The 14071-nt window shown below is 39.8% G+C and overlaps 2 protein-coding genes across 2 annotated transcripts; one reads left to right on the forward strand and one right to left on the reverse strand.

Annotated features, from left to right (window-relative positions):
- Window positions 1-597: 597 nt before the first annotated feature.
- smndc1 (survival motor neuron domain containing 1) lies at window positions 598-4007 on the forward strand. The gene is made up of 6 exons (XM_079362890.1): window positions 598-753; window positions 1110-1229; window positions 1526-1668; window positions 1978-2139; window positions 2736-2889; window positions 3389-4007. The coding sequence occupies exons 2-6, from the start codon at window positions 1110-1112 to the stop codon at window positions 3524-3526; spliced, it is 717 nt and encodes a 238-aa protein (XP_079219016.1). The 5' UTR covers window positions 598-753; the 3' UTR covers window positions 3527-4007.
- Window positions 4008-4620: 613 nt separating this feature from the next.
- On the reverse strand, window positions 4621-12379 carry mxi1 (max interactor 1, dimerization protein). The gene is made up of 6 exons (XM_079362889.1): window positions 11999-12379; window positions 10789-10891; window positions 10514-10543; window positions 9088-9202; window positions 6749-6920; window positions 4621-6605 (listed from the first exon to the last, which is right to left on the reverse strand). Exons 1-6 carry the CDS (start codon window positions 12225-12227, stop codon window positions 6442-6444), a joined length of 813 nt encoding a protein of 270 aa, XP_079219015.1. The 5' UTR covers window positions 12228-12379; the 3' UTR covers window positions 4621-6441.
- Between the last annotated feature and the right edge of the window lie 1692 nt (window positions 12380-14071).

A 14071-nucleotide genomic window follows, 5' to 3' on the forward strand; every position in this document is an offset into this window, starting at 1 on the left:
CCCCTGTTGTCCTCTGTCGCCCCTCTCTAGAGGAACAAACTTATGTCATTGACTGATTGTAGGCTACTTCAACAATAGACTCCCAAACTTAAGCTTTGTATATCAAAGCTACACGTCTATGGCTTCTTTTTCATCTTTGAGTTTTTGTTACTGTTGTCAAACAACAAAATTGAAGCATTTCTGCCATCTAGTGTGGATCACAACTAATCTTTACCATTTTTTGTAAATTAGAAAATTAAAAAGAAAGATTAACACACTGAAATGAACCATTCTGGTTCTTTTGTAGATTTTTTTTTTTCAATCCAAACGTATTCATACTTCGCTTGTTTTTTTTTTAATCTGTTATATTTCTGACAGTGTAGTTTGTCATGTTCCCTCTAGTCCACGTTGGTGACATCTGCCTGTATTAAATTTTGCTATTTTAAATCAAGTGTTAATACATCCACTATGTCCACATCTTGGTCTGAATATTGTTTTGTTCCTCCTCTTTGTTAAAGCTTCATGTCAAATCAATATAGATCATATTAAAATAAATGTTAAATTCATTTGCACTGCTGTGGGCGACGCTCACGAGCTGTTTCTCCCTGGGTACGAGATCTTCGGATTTTGTCGCGAGAAAAAGCTTTTACGGGTTTCCGGTGGGATCTTTGTGTATCCGATGAAGGCGAGTGCACCGTTGTTCTTTCAAGCAGTCGTATTAGCAAACAATCGAGTCGCCTGCGGTATTTATTGGTCAACAGCTCATATATAAAGGTAAGAGAAAACACCAGCCAACTTTAATGATTGTACATGTCCTGCTCGTAACTCTGTTTTGACTGTAATATGGACGTCGACGAAGAAAAGGCCAAGGGATCTTGCTAACTGCTGTAGCATTAAGCTAACGTGATTGTAGGGCCTCATATTATATTTTTCACCTTTACATTTCGAGTAGACACGGTTTCACCTGTTTTACATTAACGTTATGACACTTGAGTGAACTATTATTGGTGAAGTCATTGCTAATATGTGCCAGCTCAATAATTCAAGATGTATACCCGTCTCTCAGATAGCGTGCTAATTACTGCTAGCCAACTTTTCTAGAAACCTGTTTTTTTTTTATTAAACCACAGATGTCTGAAGACCTTCTCAAACAGTTAAGTAGCTATAAAGCCCAGCTACAACAAGTGGAAGTGGCCTTATCTACTGACCAAGACAATGAAGACCTCCGTAAACTTCAGAAAGACTTACAGGTACGTTTGTTTTCTTTGTGTATCAATGTTGTACATCGATGAAGACTTTTATCTCATCATTGGATGATAAAGAAGTAACTTAATTTCAACCAGTTATTAAACATATATTTGTGAAAACTAAACCTTACAATTTGCAATCATTTTTACTGATTATTGCGAACTTTGTCATGAGGTTTGCAGATTGTGAAGGATGATTCTAACTTTTCAAACGTTTAAGCTTCATTTGGTTAGTTGTCCCCAAATTGAGTACACATGTTTGAAAGTCTGACCTGCTTTCTTGATGGTCTCTGTTACAGGAAGTCATAGACTTAACCACAGATCTCCTCAGCTCTCAACCCACTGACAGTGCTTCAAGTGTCAACGGCTCGGACACAGTTCCCCAGAAGCTCGGCTGGAAAGTGGGCGACAGGTGTTTAGCTGTGTGGAGTCAGGATGGACAGTGAGTATCACCAGCCTCTACTCTACAAAATATTCATATGTAAACCAAAGGCCAATTGAGTTGTTCGTCCGCATTCAAATAATGGTGTTATGGATCAGGACAGTTGAACAAGTGTGGATTTGTTACATAAAATATATTTGTTGCTTTTGACCTAAACACTATTAAAGAATATGCTCTATCTGCCTTTGTTTTGTCTGATGGATGTTTGATCTTAAGGCTTACAAAAGTTAGTTTGTGGAATATTAATCTTAAGTAGAGCTCGAGTATTTGGCTCATACTCACCTGCTTACAGACGTGATTCTTTGACAGGGTGTATGAGGCTGAAATTGAAGAGCTAGACCGGGAGAACAGCACCGCAGCTGTAACCTTCTCTGGATACGGGAACGCCGAAGTGATTCCTCTTCAGAACCTCAAACTAGTGGAGGAGGGGAAACGGTCTGACGAAGATGGAGGGGGCAAGCCAAAATCAAGGTATGAAGAAAAACCATGTCAATGAATCTATTCTGAAGTCCTGCTAAGACACACAGCGAAGATTGCATGAGAACAATCTTTGTTTTTTCTCATGTTGAGAGAAGTAGTTATTTTACTCACAACTAGAAGAACGAGGGGGTTGAGGTGTGTTCTCTAGATTTTCTCCAAAGCTCTAAAAGTGTTAAGGATATGTTTGATTTGTTAAACTGACTGGCACTTCTAATGCCAACCATAAAGGGTTACAGCATTTATTTGTTTAGTCGATGAAACTCCCCTAGGTTCAAATAAATGATCTCTTAAAGTATAAAGTTTATATAAATTATTTTAAAATTCAAACAGAGAAGCATGATGACAGACGATGCTTTGAAATTCAACTTTTTATTTAAAGTGCAGCGCCTACATCATGGCTGTCTAGTGATCGGTGTGCACTGGCTGAAAGATGAGGAATGTTTCGACTCAGTTCTATGCATCTACCAAGGAAACATGACCTATATTCCTGCTCTTCCCTGTTCCTCCTGTTTGTTGGAAGGTGTTGATGGCATTTTTACATCCTGGGCACGTGTGAGTTTGGTTCTCTTGCTCGTCTTTCTTTCCAGGAAGGAACAGATTGCGGAGCAGAGAGAGTACAAGAAGAAGAAAGCCCAGAAGAAGGTTGTAAGGATGAAGGAATTGGAGCAAGAACGAGAGGAGCAAAAATCAAAGTGGCAACAGTTCAACAACAAAGCCTACTCAAAGAACAAGAAAGGACAGGTGCGTGTTCTTTGTTATGAATGCATTAAATAAACAGCACATGGTAATGTCTTTTAAATGTTTTCACTCTAACCGCTACGAGTCCATTAAATAGTAACACAAGTCCGTGTTGTGCATTTGAAAGAGAAAAAGAGAACAAACTGAATAGTATTTATTGAATTCAGGCTATGTAATAAATCAAAGTGTAATTAATTTTTCTTTTGTTAAATGTTATTGTTAAAATGAAAGCCATTTCTCTATCCTTTTTTTTATTTTATTTTTTTTAAGGGGAAAAATCAAATTAGTTCATCGCTTGTTGTGGAAAAAAGTAGAAGATTTTAGGCCATTGTCACCCAGCCCTACTTAATGATAGTACATCACTGATTGTTACTAAGACACCTATAACTAGTTGCACAGGTCTCTCATAATAAACTTCAAGGTTATCCATCATCTCATCTGTACATTAAAATCACTTCATATTCCCAATGATACATTTCTTCTTCTCTTTTTTTCTTTGTAGGTCAAGAGGAGCATATTTGCATCTCCAGAAAGTGTGAATGGAAAGGTGGGAGTGGGAACATGTGGTATTGCAGACAAGCCTATGACACAGTACAATGACACATCAAAATACAACGTCAGACATCTAATGCCACAATGACTTGTTATATTATGTATAAAATAACCCACTGTGTACCAGCTGTATCGGTGCTTTCCATCGTGTTTCTACATGATTTAAGTTTGTCAAGTACAGAAAGCTTTGAAAGGAATTGCTTGCACACCATTGTTTAAAATATTGATGTAGTTTTCTTATATATTATGTAGGTACAGCAACAAAAATCCAAACGGGTGGGATTTTACCCTGCACTGGAAAACCTGTTGTGTAAAAACAGGAAGTGGTGTTGTTGAAAAGCTGTAGCGTCTACTATTTGTGTCTATATCCTATGAGGCCAAATAACCACAAATATGTGTATAAATAACCATCTGTAGATCTGCTGTGTGCATTTCAGGCTGGACTCTTAAACACACCCATTGGTGGGTAGTCTGAATATTTATATTAGTGTTCGAGACGGCTAAATTTCCTTTTTAATTTCTGTATATATTCAACGGTGAAATAAACATTGTTTTGTTTTCATTTTTTTCAATATTTGCTTCTAATTTGTTTGCCTGTTTTTACATGACATTTTGTCCGTGGCTCTTTCACATCCTGTTAGTGAAAGAAAACACACGTGCACCACTGCTATATCCTGAGAATGAGCAGCATGCTGCAACTGTTAATATATCCCAGATTCTAATTTAAGTGACATGATTAATGTTAAACTCCTGGTCAAAGATAAATCAGGTCTCGTTAACTACAAAACTGATGATTTGCATGTTACTGTTTTTATATCTTTAAACAAAACACAAGGCAACAACTAGGCAACAACCTCTGTAATATCAGATATAACCGAACAATAATTGTAGATATGCTAAAATACAACAGTCAACCCAGGTTTAGATCTGGGTGGTAGAAGTTTAAATTTCACTCACCTAGTGTATTTTGCATATCTGCTATAATATGACCTCAACTTAATGAGTTGAGTCCAGTGACGTTTACCACCATTAGCCGTAACAAAGTAACGGCAGAGAGCGAGCAGCCTGTGGTTTTTTGAATAGTCACCTTGGATGGCTGATACAGCACTAGTGTTCCAGTGTAATAAATGAACAATTACAGTAGTTTTACCAACATACATAAGGAGTCGACACAGGTTGATGTCCGGGTGGTAGAGGTTTATTAAGATTCCAGGGACAGTCATCGGGAACTGTAACAGTTCAGTCAAAGTACTAGCAGGGGACCAGCAGCACAGGTTTTGCAAAAGGTCACCTTGGATGGCTGATTAAGCACAAGAGAAAACATTCTGGGGTGTGCTTTGACATACTTCCTTCACAAAAGTCTTTTTCATAGTGCATTTTGTATATTCCCAAAAAAGGTTGGGGGAAGGGGGCGGGGGTGAAAAGACCTGTAACAAGGAACTTTGTGCAAGAGTCATATACCCATGTTAAGACACAATTTGGTGGTGATTACTTCGGACTTGGACCAGAAAAATACTGAAATATGGTCATATTGAAATGTCTTATTTGGTTTGAATGGATTTTAACATGTCACCAGTGCAATTCTCTGTGTCAAATATACTTTGAATTACGTATGGGATGTGAAAGTCTTTAGATTTTAAGGATTTGAACTTGGACTCTTTCTGCTACAATACAAAAAGGATACAGTATTAAACATCGAAGTATAAACCAAAATTAGTGTTCTGTAGTGTTTATGTTGTTCATGCTACAGACAATTTTAAAGACTTGTCAATCCAAAGCACAGTACAACATGATTAGACAAGCTACATTCAACACACATGCACCATAGTTGTTTTTTGTTTTTTTCAAATCACAATCATTTAAACAGCTGATTATTAACTACTGGAGCAAGTGGAAAATTAGGAAAACATCAGTTTGGTGTTGGACGGACAATAGAGTGCTAAACAGCCAACATTAAAGATAGAATAAATCTAGACACGTTATTGCTTGAGCCTTGTGCTTGGACAAGTGTGGGATAGCTTATTACTGTTAAAATCAAAATGGATTTTGCACACAGTGTGAAAGAGATTTTTGTCATTCTTTCAACAAAATACCATTAAGAAAGATTTGCAGCAGTGGGGATTACTTCTATATCAAGTAGTTTGGTGAATGTATAAAAAAAAAGGAGAAAAAAAAGTGTTTTCTTTTTTCATTCAAGCATGACCGAGACCTAGCTAAAGTAGAATTAAATAGACCAAAAATAAATACTATCATTATATGCAAAATAAATTAGAATAAGAGGGGTGGACTTAACCACAAGTTTGGATCTGACTGTTTTTCAGTCAAGAGAAAGGGACGCCACATTAATCCGTTGTGTCTGTGGGTCCTAAAGCAGAGGTCACAGAAGTGTAATAAACATTTTGGAATGCAGACATTGGAGCCCTTGCCACTGACAAGAAGTGTTATTTGGATAATCCAAAAAAAAGGGCAATGTTTTTACAAGGCAAATGGAGCTTCCTTATGGTGAGCTTCTAGCTGGTATTGGGTGTGTTTGTGTTTTTGCTGGTTTTAGAGGATAAACTTGACGAAGGGTGGGGGTTCCCCTTCAGTTTTGGAGACTGGTGCGACCATGGGTCTACAGAATCACTAATAAGAGCAGGTTAAGTCGATCAAACTGGTAATGTGTCCAGGGACATTCAGGTGATTGGTTACGGAAATTCAGGAAACGGGTGTATTGCCAGAGAAGTGAAATTTGAGGCTTTTTAGTTGAATATTTCAGAATGATGCATTAGAGCTCTGTGGCTCTTGGAAGGAGACATTTATTCAACGTATAGACTGAGTTGAACTTAAGGCTGGTTCTGGGGTTGGAGTAGACCTTTGATTCGACGGGTACGACTGGGGTTGAGGCTGGTTCTTTTGAAGACGATTAACCTAAACTGCAAGGGAGAATGGAGCTGTAGGCTGGTATTTTAAAAGGTGAAAGCCATAAGAGACTGCAGCTTAAGTGAAGTATAGGCTGGTGGTTCAAGTAGAGAAAGCCAGTTTTATACTGCAGGTGGAGTAGCCCTCGTCGCTGGCTGTGCTCTGCCGGCTGCTGTGGTCATCTAGGTCACTGGCACCACTGGTGCTTACACTGTCCATTTCTCCATGGGAGAACTCAGTGCTTTCCACATCAACTTCAATCTCCTCTGCTCGAACACACAAAAGAAACATATTTTTTAATCATGCCAGTCTATAACCTATCATTAAGTGAGTGTATATATTGGTGGATTAGCACTAAACTAATACACAAAGTTTGTCCTTCCATTAAGGTTCTGATTTGGACACTGACCTCTGTCAGACTCTGAGTGGTCAGAGTCGGTGCGGGAGCCCAGGCTGTCCGTACGGACCCGCTCCCTGTCTCCATGAGTCTGCAGCTGGGCGAGCTGCCTTTGAAGGTGCCTCTGCTCCCTCTCTAAGTTCTCCAGCTGGTGCTGACTCCTCCGGTCTGTTTCTTCAAGTTTCTGACGGACGGAAATACAGAAACGTTAATTGAGCTGTTTTGATTCAGACCCATCAAGCGTATTAGTGTCTTTGGGACCCAAAGTTTAAAATTCATTGTTAAATAATATATCATTACATGTCACCATTATGACTACACTTCTCTAGATGTGCCTCAGGATTTACATACCGTACGCATGTGGGGATGGTAAGCTTTTCATATGCAGTGATGTTAATATAGAGCTGTAGCTACCATCAAACGTGATGCTTCCTGAGACTGGAAATAAATTATTCAACATACAGAGACAGCTCATTGCTGGTGGGAAAATTGTGAGGAATAGCTGGTGTCTCTGTTTGAGGTGGATAGAAGGGGGGGAAAAATCCTGTTTTTCATTGACACAGAAATGAAGCCATATGCTGTGTTATGTTGGAGGTTTAGCAATAGCAGTTTAAGATAAAGCCTACATACTTCAAGCAACAAATTATTTCTAAAGATGCAGTTTGAGGCTCAATAACAACAGAGAATCCACATCATTCATACCTATAACAACAATTGTTATCAATATATGAGCAGTATCAATGTAGCAAGTCCTGAATATAAAACTGTTGTAGCTGCATAAATAAGCACAGGTGCCATGAAATGTTTGACGATGTTAAAAGACAATCTTAAATAGAAATTAATAAATAGGCTTGAAGTATAATCTACATTTGTTTGAATAGTACTTAATTAACAATTTCTTCCCGTCAGTTATATGTTTTTTTTGTTTGCGTACATCCTCCAGCCATGACACGCATGTTGGCTCCACCTGCACCGCCCTTTGACTCTCACACTACTACCTCTGGTTCTAAAAATAAATCCCAGCAGCATTCAGAAGCCACATTTCCAGGACTTCAAACACAGAAGTCCAAAGGCAACTGTTGACAGCATGGATGCTTTACCCATCACCCACCATGTTGCCAGGAGGGTTGCAGCCCTCAATCATCTATGAAATGTTCTTCGCAGCAGGATCCAGCTCACACTGGGCTTGAGAAAGAAAAATCTACCATTTCTTCAAAAATGCTCTGGCTAAGGCTAAAGCCATCAGGGGAGCTAAAGTTTGGAGTTGTGTATGACCCCTCTAAATTCCTTCAAGCCGATGCTCTCAGAGTAATATTAATTAACTAATTAACATTAACTTTAACCAGTACTTTCAAAGACATGCGGCAGACACAAATGGGAGTCCAGGCAACATTTAAAATAAAGGAAAAACTAAAGCCGCTTATTTACAGTGTGTCTGTTGCCCTTGTCTGCAATGTGAACACACAGAGGCAAACTGTAGGGTAAAACCATTATGTTGCAGTGATGCAGAAGTGCAAGATGCTCAGTGTAAATACATCGTGGGGAGCTTCACATTCACACACACACATTCAGATGTACACAAACTCTCAGTGCTGTTCACATTATACATTGCAACCATCTCTCTGCCCTTGCGTCTCTCATCCAGGATTTATGGCCGGTTCAAGGCCTAAGTACCCTGCCTTGAACATCCAAACTGGAAGCTTTAGATCCTCACTTTACAAAAATTCCTTCATGGGAATTCAACTGAATGTTGTCCTTGGTTTTTACTTTAAAAATAGACTGGAGCCAAGTGTAAGAGCTAGAAGACTAAAATAAATGTTCTCTTTCCTAAAAGACGAATTCACTCTTTTTCCTGTAAAGGCTCTTTGCCAGCTATCAGGGCTGTGTCTAGAGAGGTGGCCAGGGGTTGCGTGGGGGCCCCATTAAAATTGTATTGGCCAACCCAGGTGAAGAGTGTAAACAGAAAGGGTTCATTTATGCTCTTCGTTGATGTGTGCGCACACGAACTTCAGGCCACCCCTGAACAAGTCAGTGCCCCAGTTTGGGCCACCCCTGTCCACAAAAAGTCTGGACATGCCTCTGCATGCTATCACTATCCATTCAAATAGAGTCGTTGACAAGTATCAGAAGGATCGCATGACCATCCAATATGTATCAAAGTCACCCTTTGTAGTACTCCATATCTAGAATAACTGTCAATTTGATATCAGGCATCGTTTACTCATGGTTGCAGGTAGATATCTTACAGTTTGGATGTGTGAGCACAACAGGCACATCTCAAAATGGACATAATCAAGTCCTTACTCCGTCTTCTGGTACAACATCACAGGGGTTACATTAGACTACCTCACCTTGATATGTGCTTTGGCCTTGTTGAGCAGTCCCAGTGTGGTGTGCCGACTGCAGTCTGGTCCCAGAGGTATCAGTGACTTCAGCTTCTCTAAACACAGGCGGAGATGTGCTCTCCTGTGGGAGGGGATACATCAAGAGGGGTAGTAACTTAGACAGATTACACGCAGTGCTGTGAGCCAGACAAAAGGCATAATTTACAGGAAACAGAAAAAAACTTGGGATACTGATGTATTTGCATCCTATGCAATTAAAAAGACACACATTAATGTTTCCTGCGGATTAGATTGAATTAGTATGCTCATTGAGGAAAACAAAATAGGGTTATTTCTGATTTATAAAATTCATTCAATAATAAGGTTTTCAAGCACCTGATTTATCTGTTTATCCATTTTGCTAGCTAGCCACATCATCTGACTCCTCTGCAATTACGTATGGATCAGTCTGGCCCAAGATCCTCTTTCTGATCCATCAATGCCTACAGTGTGGTCTGATGAATGCACATGCAGCCAAAGGACACTCGCTACTCCTTCAAATAATGTAGTAAAATGTAGGTCAAGTCGTGATGTCTTCTTTTCACTCTGCATTGGCCACCATTTTGAATTAAAAAAAAAAAAAAGTGCAATCGGAAATAAGCTTTCCTCTCAAGGACCCTGTTTTTTCTCACCTTATTTTCACCAGTATTCTCACATGTACAGTGTGCACTTTTAAGACTGGGCACTTCATTTTAGAATAAATGTGTCCTGACATTTGTTTCTTGCTTGGGGGAGATGCAGTCTCATCCTCAAGCAATAGGAACAAGCTGCTGATAGGTTTGCGGTTGAGAATCTCGGAGGAAGGAGTCCTGTTGTCTGGAAACAGACGGTTCCCGTTTGCTGACTGGGGACTTGAGGACTGATGTCTGCATGTCCTCCAGGAACAGTGCTGCCACTGAGGCTGCATCACGACTCCCTTTTATTTGCCTTGCAAAATGAACACTGTTGTAATATACAAAAGGGGAATGTCCAAGTAGTTGATAACCAAAAAATGCCTTATTGAAGTTATTTGGGATTACCAAGATGATAAAAAATTTAGTACATGGGCCCACAGTAAATCTCGTTTTAAAATTATCAAAAGCAGCAAGATAGGCAAACATGGCGGAACAAAGAAAGTTTGGGGTTTTTATGCTTTAAGCTCCATTTTAAGACAGCTGGCTCTTGAAGATAGACTCCACTTGTGCTTCATTTGCTGAAGTAGCTTAAATCCTGTAGAAATTCAGTTATGACTGTGCACATTTTAAACTTGCTGAGCCATGACATGTTAAACAATAATTGGTGTAAGATGGAATCTAACATGGCTGCCCTCTAGTCACATCATCTCCCTTTCGTTCCTTTTTTACAGTTTTCCATCACAAACATGCACATAATTCTGCAGTCTGAGATTACTCACCTATTTTTTTCCAGTTCATTGTGCGCTGATCTGTTGTGTTAAAAAAAAGAATCGACAAAACTGTTAAACAAGCCCTAATAATGCATCATCTAACATAAGAAATATTTACAGATCAAATTCTTTCCAAATATTGACATTATTAACACACTGATGGAATCATCTAATGTATCACACAGCTTGTTTCAAAGATCATTGTTAAATCATATGTAAAAAGAACAAAAACAGTATTTTAGTTAAACATAAATATTCCTTTGTATATGAGGACATGTACATACCGATTGTGAATATTATCAAATTTTCTGTTCTTCAATTTACGTTGTTTCTGTTGATGTGCTGTTTGGCCTGCAGGATATGTGGAAGCGTAGCCATGCTCACATTCTGGTGATGAAAAAGAGCAAGAGGATTACCTAGATTGTACAGATGTTAAGCATGTTTGTTCAGTAATAGGCCTCCTGAGGCCATGGACTAGCATGTTAGCCTGACCTTATTTTTCACAAATTTTAAGATATAGAATTTTGACCATAAAGAATCATCTAGGCTACTGAATGCAAATTGAAGTACAGAATTCTCTGTTATAGATTATTTTAAAACATGTTTCTAGTAATAAAGTTTTCATTTTTTTTTTAAGAATAAACAAGGGTGGTAAGGATAAGCTGCAAGTTTGTAACTTAACTGGCTCATGATGAAGCATATTCTCACTTGATTCTCAAAAATGGCCTACAGTTCCCATAAACCCTTTATCCCAGTAACATACGACGTCAGACTTTACCCTTCGCGTAATTGGCTGTCGAAGCTGACTCGTGCTGGGAACATGTTTGCCGACCAATGAAAACTTGACAATTTGTTCCATGTGGAAACCATGTGAACAACACACACAAGGAAGCAGCAGCTGCCTCAGTAAATGAGAGGAGGGCTTAGAATGAAACCTTTCTAAAGGAAATAGGACATAAACTAATCTTTTCTTCATGCAACAAGTTCCGCAAATGCGGCATTTCCGAGGGGAGGCGATATTTCCATGGGATTATTATAAAAGAAGGAAGTAGGAAAATGCAAAGGCTTTATTGGAAAATGGAGTCTTAGCTCCATAAATGTATACAGTTATTAAGAAGAAAGTTCACATGAAATCCTAATCATCATAACGAAAACACTTAATCGAGCCTTTCTCAATGTATCCCATGGTCTGCATGTGTCCCAGCTTTAATGGGAGCACAGCCGATATTTAGCAGCAGGTTATTGTAATAAAATATGTTGATGCAAATGCTTCCTGAATTCCAAAATGTAGCCACATTTACTCATATTTTCAAACGAGGATAGCCCACTTGACGAGTGTATAGACAACAGTTTGCTGAGAAGCAGGTGAAACATTATTGGATGTGCTCGGGCCAGTTCATCCGTCCGCTGCGCGTCTTTTGTCGCCTTCGCCTCTATTGTTGTCTGCTCGGCGCATTACGTGTTAATATCCCCTTACTGCTCGTGTTTACTTACTTCCGCTGTTCTTCTCGATATTTTCTAGGTAATTTGCTGCATCGAGCAGCACTTGCACGTTCTTCATAAAAGTGCTGATTTGGTCCATTGCGGAACATTTGGAGTATAAAACGTCGCTGAAAGAATAGTCGGACATCTCTCCGAAATCCTGCTGGTCCATGGACGCGTCAGACTCCGACAGGACCTCTTCGGGTTTCAGCTCGCCGTGCTGTCGCATGTATTTGACCATTTTCACTTCAGACTATTTTTTTAGGGGGGCTTTGACAAATAGTCAGTGCTGAGACTGTTCTCCTTGTCCCGTCTGTGCACTGAGCGGATGCCTGAAATGAACTAGGCTCGATGGAATTGCAGTCCTTAGCCTCAGCCACTTGCCCTACTTGGTGGATAATCCCTCCCACTAACGCATGCACATTGCATTCATTGTCAACTGTGCCATAATAAATCCTCATTATCAATACTGCAGGAGAATAACAAATAACACGCATAATGCCTGCTTTCATTTGCAACAATGCTGCTTTATTTCAGCGGGCATGAACTGAATTATTATGAAAAATAAGAGCTGCCTTTCATGTGTGCAGTCATGTCTGAACTGAGCAGACTTTTAAAGTGAAAAGCATGAAAGCAAAATGGCAGTAGACAATATTAGGTCCTATTTCTGGTACAATCTGGGGCTATAAAGGGGATAGGCTCTCTGCATTTACTTCATAAGACTCAACATCATTTGTGTGCGTCACATGCATCCCAGACACTCAAGTTAGATACTTCTGTGGCTAAAAAGATAAAGCAAAACATTTATGAGTTTGGAGGCCGTTTGAGCCTAACTACCTTAATATTGTTGCGTTCCTCGAGCTCTTGTCTTCCTTAAAATCTGTCTTTCACCTCAACTCCTCTGGGTGTGCTGTTTTGCTCGTCTTTTCCAAACATAATCTAAACTATTAAGAAAAGACATATAATAACAAAAACAAGTGAAATGATAGCTGATGTGGGACTAATGAAGGCTTGTTTGGATTCATTCTCTTCATCGGGAAACCGAATTTAAATGATAGTGAAAGCCTGCCCTTCCCCAACCTTAAAAGTTTCTTCTTCTTTGTAAAAGCTAACCTTGAAATTGAGTTTACTTCACTCTTGATGCACTTCTGTCGTCCTCTTTGACTGATTAAGAAGTCATTTTTCATCACACTGTGAGAGACGGAGGAGGACAGAGGGGAAAGGGCCTGTCTTTACGAAGGCAGCCATGCGTGCAGGGCTGTGTTGTGCCTCCTAGACAATGGGTGCAGATGGCTGGCCCGCTGCAGATGTGGCCAGGCCTGTAACGGACGCCTGTGAGAGATAGAGCACACCCTCCCATGGAGTCTATTTCAGCCGCCTGGCAAGACTTGACACACACACACACACACACACACACACACACACACACACACACACACACACACACACACACACACACACACACAGACGGTGCTGATCTGGACTCTGACACAGAGATACACACTTAAATGGCATAAAATAGGATCAATTCTTGGAATGGATCATCATGGTGTGTTCTATTTTTAAATGAGGGTTTAATTGTTAAAACAACAACAGTTCTGGAAGCTTTTCAACAGTCCACTATGCAAAAGTCAGATATTATCGACTGCTACTCGTTGCACAGGGAAGGGACAGATATGTAGTCGGACATGGAGTGAGTATTTTAGAGGGAGACGGAGGAGGAAAGTGACAGCTTCTCTCAAGGAAAAGGCTCCTCTGTGATACGTGGCTCGTGTGCAGACAGAGTGACCATGCGTGCTGCACGCTGTTAGCCGCAGCGTGGAAAGCTGACCTACTGTAGGTTGATGTAGAATGTGACCCCAACAAGAGTAATCTGAAAAGCCTGAGGATTACAGCAGTGGCTCGGTTTTCACAGAGGAGGGCGAAGTGACACAGTGCCAGTGTGTGTGTGTGTGTGTGTGTGTGTGTGTGTGTGTTGAAGAATGTGCCAAACATCCCATGCTGGTCACACACATCGTATAAAACATTTTTAGAGATGTATCTTCTATTAGGGGTTATCGATGAATTTATCTTTCTGATGCTATC

Source organism: Symphodus melops, assembly GCF_947650265.1.
Source record: "Symphodus melops genome assembly, chromosome: 15".
NCBI lineage: Eukaryota > Metazoa > Chordata > Actinopteri > Labriformes > Labridae > Symphodus > Symphodus melops.